The 10,008-nt window shown below is 48.8% G+C and overlaps 1 protein-coding gene and 1 long non-coding RNA gene across 9 annotated transcripts in view; one reads left to right on the top strand and one right to left on the bottom strand.

Annotated features, from left to right (window-relative positions):
* Positions 1 to 9,275, top strand: part of PROSER2 (proline and serine rich 2) — a 40,932-nt gene extending 31,657 nt beyond the window's left edge. For all 6 annotated transcript variants that reach the window (XM_072749531.1, XM_072749529.1, XM_072749530.1 and 3 more), the window contains 2 exons: positions 4,042 to 4,297; positions 6,387 to 9,275. In XM_072749531.1, coding sequence (XP_072605632.1) covers positions 4,042 to 4,297; positions 6,387 to 7,405 — 1,275 coding nt within the window. In that variant the 3' untranslated portion in view covers positions 7,406 to 9,275. The remainder of the gene's footprint in view (positions 1 to 4,041; positions 4,298 to 6,386) is intronic.
* LOC112933440 (uncharacterized) overlaps positions 7,690 to 10,008 on the bottom strand; it is a 33,998-nt gene continuing 31,679 nt past the window's right edge. For all 3 annotated transcript variants that reach the window (XR_011999961.1, XR_011999960.1, XR_011999962.1), the window contains one exon: positions 7,690 to 7,788. This is a non-coding gene — a long non-coding RNA (uncharacterized lncRNA). The remainder of the gene's footprint in view (positions 7,789 to 10,008) is intronic.

The raw sequence follows: 10,008 nt of genomic DNA, 5'->3' as shown, positions 1-10,008 counted from the left end.
TAGAAATTATAAACAAAATATTAGCAAATCAAATTCAGTGATGTCTAAAAACAACGACATCACAACCAGACTGGACTTGTTCTGAGAATGCAAAGTTGGTTTAACGTTTGAAAACCAATCGTTGTAGTTCAGCTCATTAACAGAATAAAGGAGGGAAAATAGATGGTCATCTCTCCTCAGGCTCCTCAGCCAGGTCATTCTTTATGTGGGGAGTTGTCCGGTGCCTTGTAGGAGGTAGAGCATCACTGCTGGCCTCCAACCCCGAGATGCCAGTGGCAGCCACCCAGTCGCGACAACCGGAAGTGTGTCCAGACATCGCCAAATGCCCTGTGAAGGGTAACATCACCCCCAGCTGAGAACCACTGTAACACATAAAAAGATTTGACAAAATTCAAAACCTGTTCATTATTTTCAAATCAACATGCTCAGCAAACTGGGAATAAAAGAAAACTTTCTTAATCTGATAAAAATCATTTTTAAAAAAATCTACAGCAGTGAGCACTTGGGTGGCTCAGCGGTTGAGCGTCTGCCTTTGGCTCAGGGTGTGATCCCGGAGTCCTGGGATGGAGTTTTGCATCGGGCTCCCCATAGGGAGCCTTCTTCTCCCTCTGCCTGTGTCTCTCCCTCTCTCTGTGTGTGTCTCATGAATAAATAAATAAAATCTTTAAAAAAGAAAAAAGAAAATCAAAATGAGACACTGCCATATGCCTGCCCCAGAGGGAGAGCCAGCAGGCTGGCCGGAGGGAGTGTGCGCTGGCCGAGCCCTCTGGAGAGCTGTTTGTCTGCATCTACCAAAGCAGACACATGTCTGTGATGCAGCAAATGTAGGTTTATATCCGGACCCAGCCGCAGACTGGTCACCTTTCCCTGAGTCCTCCTGCCTTCAGGCTTAAACTAATGTAGCCAAGGCGAGGTTGAGAAATTTGCATGTATTCTTTGGTTGATCGTACCAAAAACAAATGAATGCTTTCAACCATCTCTGAATTTTTGAAGCCTGCAGGCTCTGCGATGGGCCTGGGAGTCCGGTGCTTTGGGTGGATGGGCATTTGTGTAACCGCCCAGATCCCAGTGGGAGAAGCATTCTCCCTGCATCACCTCGGTGAACAATTTTTTATCTTTTAAGTAGGCTCTATGCCGAGCGTGGAGCCCAACGTGGGACTTGAACTCACAACCCTGAGACCAAGACCTGACATGAAATCAAGAGTCAGATGCTTAACTGATTGAGCCACCCAGGTGTCACCACTCCCCCCCCCCCCCCACCCCTCTGCTGGGGTCAGCTCTTTAATCCTGTTGCTTCCACCACTTTTTTGGTTGTTTTGTTGAAGTTTGTACTCATAGAGGGTCAAGTAGTTTCCTAGGATTTTGAAAAACACCCTCCTCCCATATCCTACTCACTAGAAGACATGACTTTTTTCTTTAAAGATTTTGTTTATTTGAGAGAAAGTGAGCAAGAGTAAGTGAGAGAGAACACAAGGTGGGGAAGGGGCAGAGGGAGAGGGAGAAGCAGACTCCCCACTGAGCAGGGACCCCGATGCTGGACTCTATCCAGGACCCCGGGATGGTGACCTGAGCCGAGGCAGACGCTCAACCACTGAGCCACCCAGGTGCCCTGGAGGACACAAATTTAACTGCCCCCATTTCTTCTTTTTTTGCCTCCATCTCCCTCTCACTGCCATTGTCAACATTTTACTGTGTATACTTTAAGTATTTTGTAGGGGGGGTTATGTTAAGTATGTGTATTTTTTTTTAAAGATTTTATTTATTTATTCATGAGAGACAGAGACAGAGAGAGAGAGGCAGAGACACAGGCAGAGGGAGAAGCAGGCTCCATGCAGGGAGCCTGACATGGGACTTGATCCCGGGTCTCCAGGATCACGCCCTGAGCCGAAGGCGGCGCTAAACCGCTGAGCCACCTGGGCTGCCAGTATGCATATATTTAAGTCAAATTGAGACAACTGTTTTTCTATCTGCATTTTTTTCACTTTATATTCTTTTGGAAAAAGAATGGCCTGATTTTCACTCTGGGAAGCTTTCAGGGTCTGGGTCTTTGGCATCCTGAGATTTCGGTGATGGGCCTGGATGGGGGGCTGCTGCATCCTGGTTCATTAGGCGGTTCTCATGGTGCCTTCCCATCTGGAAACTCAAAGCCCTCAGTTTAGGGAACTTTTCCTTGAATTCTTTTATTTATTTTGATACTTTCTTGCCCTCTGCTTTTCTGATTTATCTTTCTGGAGCTCTTGTTGTCAGATGTTGGCCCTCTCATACTTATCTTCTAATTTTCTTGTCTTCCCTGTTTTTTTTTTTTTTAATTGTCTGTTTGTTTTACTTGACTCGTTTTTCTACTTTATCTTGTGGGCATTGGTTTCATTTTTCAGTGCTGCTGTCCTTGTGTTCATTTCTTTTTTTTTTTTTTTTTTTTTTTTTTTTTTTAAATTTTTTTTTTTTTTTTTTTTTTAAATTTATGACAGTCACAGAGAGAGAGAGGCAGAGACACAGGCAGAGGAGGAAGCAGGCTCCATGCACCGGGAGCCCGATGTGGGATTCGATCCCGGGTCTCCAGGATCGCGCCCCGGGCCAAAGACAGGCGCCAAACCGCTGCGCCACCCAGGGATCCCTTTGTGTTCATTTCTAAGGGCTGTTTTTGGTCCTCTGGATTGTTTTTTTCTTTTCTTTTCTTTTTTTTTTTAAATAGCATCACATTCTTGGTGGGTTCGGTATCTCCTCATCTCTCTGGGGACATTAATAGCAATCTTTAAGAAATTGTCATCATTCTGCAGAGTTTGTTTTGCAAGTTGCTTTCTTTTCCTTTCTGTTTGTTCGGGTTTGTCTTTCTTGGTGAAGGGTTTTCTCAGCCGCTTGGTGATCCTTCAGCGTGTGCACGTATTTAAAGAGAGGACATTGAGAAGCTGATTAGAAATTCAACAAATTCACAGGTTTGTTGACTGTGGCCTCTGCCTGTGGGGGGATCTTGCTGAGCTGCTTGGTCGGGGAACCCATGGTATCCGCCCCTTTGGGCCCCTGGACTTTCAGACACCCCAGGGAGAACTTCCAGGCTTCTGTGCAGAGGGTGTCGTTTTGGCCTCATATCCTATTTCCATTACGGTCCTTCATGATCAGCTCCGCTTCACATCCCTCTTGTACCTTCTTTAAGAAACAACATCGAGTTTGCTGCCAGGGTGACCTCATTCCTGCTGAACCCATTCTGCTCCTTTCACCATCCTCCTGGCCCCCCATCCCAGCACTGCCCTGTGCCCCGGTGCCTGAGCGTCCGAGTCCCTGACACTCAGCACGTTGGTCACCGGCTGACACTCAGCTCCCTGCTGCTTCCTCACTTCCCACATTTCGTTACTGCTGTCTCCTTGCCTATTATTTTTGTCTTTGTGATTTGCACCTTAAAAAAAATAATAATAGGGGCACCTGGGTGGCTCAGGGGTTGAGTGTCTGCCTTCAGCTCAGGTCGTGATCCCAGGGTCCTGGGATCAAGTCCTGCATCGGGGTTCTGGGATTGAGTCCTGCCTGCTTCTCCCCCTGCCTGTGTCTCTGCCTCTCTCTCTGTGTCTCTCATGACTCAGTCAACCAATCAATCAATCAGTCAATCTCGTTGTTTTGGTGAGGTTTCCAGAGAAAGAGGACAGAAGTGTGTGCGTAGGTGCCACTCTCTTTAACCAAAGACGTGCCCCGCTATGTTGTGGGAAGACGTCTGAGAGGAGTAAGGTGAGACCAGTGTTCCAAGGAAGTCCGAAGAAGAATGATTTCTTTGGTCATTGACTCACCAGGAACCACAAGACTGATGTTGGTAATAGGTCCTAAGACCCTTTATCTGCTGTAGCTTCTTGGCCATGTTCTTTTTCCTGCAGGTTCGATGGGGAGGGACACACAGGCACACGTTTGTCAGTGGGGCCACCTGAACGGCTGACTCTCCCCAGCGGGAACTTTGAAAGGGCCGTGGATTCCACTCCGGGCTCTACACAGATCCCAGCTCCGTCTTATTTTTTCTCTCCAGACTGGCTACTGTTTGTCTTATCCCTTCTGTGTCTGTAGGATGATGAGAGCCTGAAGTACCTGACACATGAGGAAAAGGATGTCATCCTGTTTTTCGAAGAGACCATTGATTCCCTGGAAGATGACTTTGAGGAGCAAGTCGAGTGTGACAGCGGCCTACACTGCCACTCTCCGGGGACCCTGGAGGAGAGCGCTTCTGGAACCTCAGAGCCAGGAGATGTCATCGATTTGGTGCAGCCAGCACTCCCCAAGGCCGAGGAACCTGAGTGCCTCCCAGCTGCGACCGAGACAGCAGGTGAGGAGCGAAGCCACATCCCCAGGCCTCTGGCTTGGTTCATTAGTGTTTCAGGGGACACTGTGGCCTTCCCCTGTGTGTGCCGGGATGGACGCCATTGGGCCCCATTGGGTTTTTGCAGGCCAGAGGCATGCTCTTGGCAGCTTGAGTGTCCAACCAAGTAGGTGCTTTCTTTACACATATTAAAGAAAAAGAAAGAAAAGAAAAAAAGAAAAGAAAAGAAAAAAGAAAGAAAAGAAAGAGGAAGGAAGGAAGGAAGGAAGGAAGGAAGGAAGGAAAAGAAAAGAAAGAAAAGAAAAGAAAAGAAAAGAAAAGAAAAGAAAAGAGAAAAGAACAGAAAAGAAAGAGGGATGCCTGGGTGGCTCAGTGGCTGAGCATCTACCTTTGGCTTAGGCCATGATCCCGGGGTCCTGGGATCAAGTCTCACATTGGGCTCCCCGCAGGGAGCCTGCTTCTCCCTCTGCCTGTGTCTCTGCCTCTCTCTCTCTTTCTTTGTCTCTCATGAATAAATAAATAAAATCTTAAAAAAAAAAAAAAAAAAAAAAGACCAGCTGAGTGTGCCAGACAACCCTGGGTAGGCCTCAACACACCAGCCTTCGAGCCTTTACTACGTTCTTAACAGATACCGATTGCAGGCGGCCCAGCACTGCTTGCATGTACATCCATGCACCATCTCCTGCTGCACAACTGAAAGCCTCATCTCACTTATCTCCATCCTCAGAATCTCCTGTCCCACCTGCCCCAGCCGGTACTTAAACAACTACTGTGAAAACACCACCCGAGGGACGGCAGGGCGGGGTGGCTTTCTCTCGGGAAGTGTTTCCCTTGGCACAAGTATATGATCTGGCATTTTTAAAGGATCAGCAGTTCAAATTAACTTCAGGAACTAAAAGTGTGATAACAACAGGAAGCTCAGTCTCTTCTTTGCCGACAAGGCTGCAAACGAGGGTCCACATGTGGAGTCTAGAACCCCGGTCTGTGAAATTTGATGGAATATGTGGCCTTGCTCTCTCTCTTTTTCTCCCATTCGTTCTCTCTCTCTCTCTCTCTCTCTCTCACACACACACACACACACACAAAAAAAAAAAAAAAAAAAAGGAGAAAAAATACATCTAGAGGCTTGTGACAATGGCAGTATTTTGTAGTAAGAGCCAAAATACTCTCCTTTCTGTTTCTACCTCATCCTTATCCCGTTGCCCGTGTTCTTTTCCAGTATCTTTTCCAATCACACAAAAAAACAGCAAGATGATCCCCCCTCATCCATTCCCTCTGCTCTTCCCACAGGATTCAAAAGACAAAAAGCAGGCCTCTCCTTTGCGGCCTCCCCGAATCAAGCAAACCTACAAGGAAGATGCTGAGCCAAACTCTTGTCCACTCTTTTCCTGTTTTCCTGAACCAGCTGAGTTTCAAATACTCTCAATTTGAAAAGTCATGCTATGGAAATAGGGCTCTAAGATTGCTCAAAATCTGAGCTCAAACCCAAAAGCTAAAACATAAGTACATTGTACGTTTTCTTCGTAAGATGAATGATTATACCTGGAAGTCATTTCCAACTTACTTTTTTCCTTCCTTCCTTCCTTCCTTCCTTCCTTCCTTCCTTCCTTCCTTCCTTCCTTCCTTCCTTCTTCTCTCTAAAGGTTTTATTTATTTATTCATGAGAGACACAGAGAGAGAGGCAGAGACACCGGCAGAGGGAGAAACAGGCTCCATGCAGGGAGCCCAATGGGGAACTCGATCCCAGGACCCTGGGATCACAACCTGAGACGAAGGCAGATGCTCAACCACTGAGCTGAATAATATCCACTGGGTTATTATGCCCTCCTGGTCCATACGTCCCCAGCAGCCTACACACACCGTGTGTTGAGCATTGAGACTGGAACCTTCCCCATCACCAATGGACTCCTCATCCGGTGGTGGTGAGACTCACACAGGACGTTCTCCTGGTCCAGGGAGGGTAGGTGACAGGACGTGCTGCTGCTCACCCTGGCCCTGTGTCCCTTGGAGGCCTCGTGAATTCAGCAAGAAGGAAATGCGGTGCATTTACTTTTTCCTAAGGTGGTAGCTTATGAGGATTCTGTGTCCTTTTCAGGGGCTGGTCCTGTCGCGAAGGAAGACACCCCCGATGTCGTCGTGGAATGCAGGAAACCAGAAGCGGGGGGTCCTCCCTCACCAGGCTCTGCGGCCTCAGAGGCCCCTCCCGTGCCACCCGCCCGGCCTGTGGCCACCGCCACGACATCCCCCAGGAAGGAGCTGCTGGCCCCTCCCGCAGAGCACCCCAAACTGCCCCGCTCCGTCCCCACCCCGCTGGTGATCGCTCAGAAAATGTCCGAGAAGCTGGCGGGAAGTGAGGCACTTGCACCCCCGTCCCCCTCCAAGGAGAGCAAGCCTGGGGACTGGAGGACACTGCCTTCGGGGGCCCCTCGGAACGGGGACCCCTGCCTGTGGCCCAGACCCGCGGCGCAGCCTGCGCCCAAGATCCACCGCTTCCCGAGCAACATCAGCGTGACCAACAGCGCGGGCAAGGAGTTCAACAAGACCATCTCCAAAGCGGCCGTCAACGTGCAGGAGCGGAAGGCCCGGGTCCTGGCCAACATCAACGGTGTCTCCTTCCTGTCGCCAGGGGCCACGGGGGCAGAGCCCGCCGAGCCAGGGAGGAGCAGCTCTCCGGAGCCGGGGCCGCGGGGCCCGAGCAAGCCGGTGGGCCCGGCCCAGGAGGCCGTGTCCACGCGGGCGGGCTTGCAGCCGGGCGCTCAGCAGTCCAGAGGCGTGCAGACGGAGCACTGCTTTCCCCTGGCCAACGGCTTCCAGAGCATTCACGACGTGCTCAGGAGTGAGCCCAGCACCTTGGTCTCGACTGGGAAGACTGTCACCTTCCGTGCAGACCCGGCGCTTGCCACCAAACTGGCACGCCAGGATGCCAGCAAGAGCTTCTACGAGCCCCGGCAGCCGGGCTGCAGCCAGGATGCTCGGAAGCGCTCAGGGTCGCTGCCCCGTGCCGTGGGCTTCAGGCCCCAGGGCATCACCGTCCAGTTCTCCGGCCGTGGCTCCACGGAGGAGGCCCGCCGCGAGGCCCTGCGGAAGCTTGGCCTTCTGAAGGAGAACTTGTGACGGGGGTGGCGGGGGTGGCCTCGAATGGATGTGCCCGTGGGAGGAGCCCAGGCTGTGGACCCTGTGGAGGACGACAGATGACAGATGACGGGTGCCGGGACTCCGCGGTCCGGGCCGCCCGCCGCCTGCCACCTCTGAGCTCAGTGAGCCTGCCAGGACAGTCCGGCCCCACATCCTGTCTCCCTTTTTCCGGGAGCTCAGAGACTAACCCCCACAACCCTAGATGCCATACCTTTTCTTGGATTTAGAAGGAGGGGGATTGGGTCTGATTTGTTACTGCTTCAGTCGCTCATCTTAGACTTTTATCCCAAGGACGTGACACCCGAGCCAGGTTGGAGGTCTTACACGCAGTCATCGATGAAAGTGATCTTTCTCTTCCTTTCCTGCGAAAATAAAACAGAAAATGCCCGTTCAATTTCCATAACATCTCAAAGCATCTCCTCCGGTTTTCCTGTTTGTTTTTCAGGGGCCAACGATGGTGTGTTTAGCCCTGGATGTGCCCTTGTTTCTGGATATAATTTGGTTTGCCCATTGGTTGTTGTGGTTGTTTTAATTGAAAACTGAAATGAAACCTTCAGGGTATGATTTACTGTAATTTTGAGTTATGGGAGCGGAATGGAAAGGTTGGATTTGGAAAAGGTGGTAATTTTCAGAAAGCAAGTCTCGTCAGCCTCCAGGGGGCTTTTGTCACTGGGACATACGTGGGTGAGCGTGCACCGTGTGTATACATGTACATAACGTGTTTATAGAAACGTGTGCTCACACGTACATACGTTTGTTAGTCCGCATACACAGACTTCTCACAACCCTATCAAGTCACTACAGGATGGAAGCCCTTCCTCTCTCGACAGGTGCAGCTGTCCCCGCTGTGACGGTGGCACAGAGATCCGTACCTCTCAGGGCACATCTCCACAATCAAAAGTGCTTCTTGCTCACCCCCGTGTCGCTCTGTACCCAAGGAAAGTGATATTCCAAGTAGGCTTCCAGAAAAGCAAGGTAGCTCCATGTTTTTAAGGATTTGTCACCCCATCGTAACCTGATTTCAGTTTATCGCCCCGTCTTTGCCGTGCGTGCGCCAGGGTAGCTAGCAAACGGAGGGAAACAGAAACCGTTCCTGAGATCCCTCACGTTCTGTGAGCAGGATCTCTCAGGATTAGTTGTAAAGGGGAAAAACACCCCCAGCAAACTAGGTTACACGGTATGAAAAGAACTGGTCGTCTCCCAGGCTGTGGGTTACATGCTGACTTGTAGCCACGAGCGTTATTAAAACTATTTAAGGCTGGAGTCTTAAGCCTCTAAAAATAGACTGGGAAGGGCCACAGTTACAGTCATGCCCTTTTGTTATTATGTCTCAGCCAGTGTCACAGAATTGGTTTCCTCTGTTGAGTATTATTCAAATTAAAACTTTTAAATGTGCTGCAAAGCACCTCTTTCATAGTATTCAGTTCGCCTTGTAAGTTACATAAAATGATTGTCATTTTTTTCCCCTTAGAACTACAGTATTTAGTGTCTCTGAGTCCTCCTGAAATAATCCTGTAGGTTCCCGATGGTCTTAATTTAAATAGGTGCTTTGATTTTACAGGTTTTTAAAATAGTTTTTATTGTACTCCTATTTATGTTGCATTTGTTTGAAGAGTTCTTGAGGGCTGTATTACCTTTCCACAGAGTGAGATGCCGTACACAGTGTTTCAGAATAGAGGGTCTTGATGTGGCTGACGTTTTAAATATCCTTTACGTACGAGAATTATCTCTTTTATGCTGTCCTATGACTTTGTTGTGATTAAGGTGAACGAGACACTATATTAGTATATTTGTTCTCATAATGACGTTTTTGAAAAATAAATTTTAGAGATTTATCTTAAGTTACAAACAGCTTTGTTTTTGCATTTTATACTTAACGCTCATTTATTTTTCTTTTAAATGGTTCTATCCTCCCCTCCTATTTATTCATAATTACCCTGGCCATTTCTTGTGCCCAAAACCCTAGTAATTAAAGCCATGCGTTTTGCATGAGGTTCCAACGATAGCTGCTAATGAAGTAACCTGTATGTGTCCGTATCATGTTAACGCAAACATCTAGTTTGCAGAGAGGCATTAGCTCCCTCACGGTAACTACGTGATAGGACACTCACAAGGGGTCGTCTTCAAGGTTAAGGACCACATTTCCAAGCAAAACTGTAATGAAAAGAAAAGATCGGGGATCCCTGGGTGGCTCAGTGGTTTGGCGCCTGCCTTTGGCCCAGGGAGTGATCCTGGAGTCCTGGGATCGAGTCCCGTGTTGGGCTCCCAGCATGGAGCCTGCTTCTCCCTCCTCCTGTATCTCTGCCTCTCTCTCTCTCTCTATCATAAATAAATGAATAAATCTTAAAAAAAAAAAAAAAGAAAGAAAAGATGACTTTTGAAGTGTCCAGTTGTTTTTTTTTTCTTTTCAAAGTGATAGCTGTACCTCACTCTCCATTTTTATGAAACTCTTCTTCTTAATACTTAAAATCCAGAAAAAAGAATTCTTTGCTTTTAGGAGAGGTACACGCACCCAGCCTGGAGTCTCCTCTGCACACAGTAATACTCCGCAGAGACCAGAGTAACCACATCTGTTCTGAGCC

The sequence above is a fragment of the Vulpes vulpes genome, chromosome 2 (assembly GCF_048418805.1).
Source record: "Vulpes vulpes isolate BD-2025 chromosome 2, VulVul3, whole genome shotgun sequence".
NCBI classification, from domain to species: domain Eukaryota; kingdom Metazoa; phylum Chordata; class Mammalia; order Carnivora; family Canidae; genus Vulpes; species Vulpes vulpes.
Note: the sequence above shows the minus strand (reverse complement) of the source record. Positions and strands in the feature narration are given on the sequence as shown.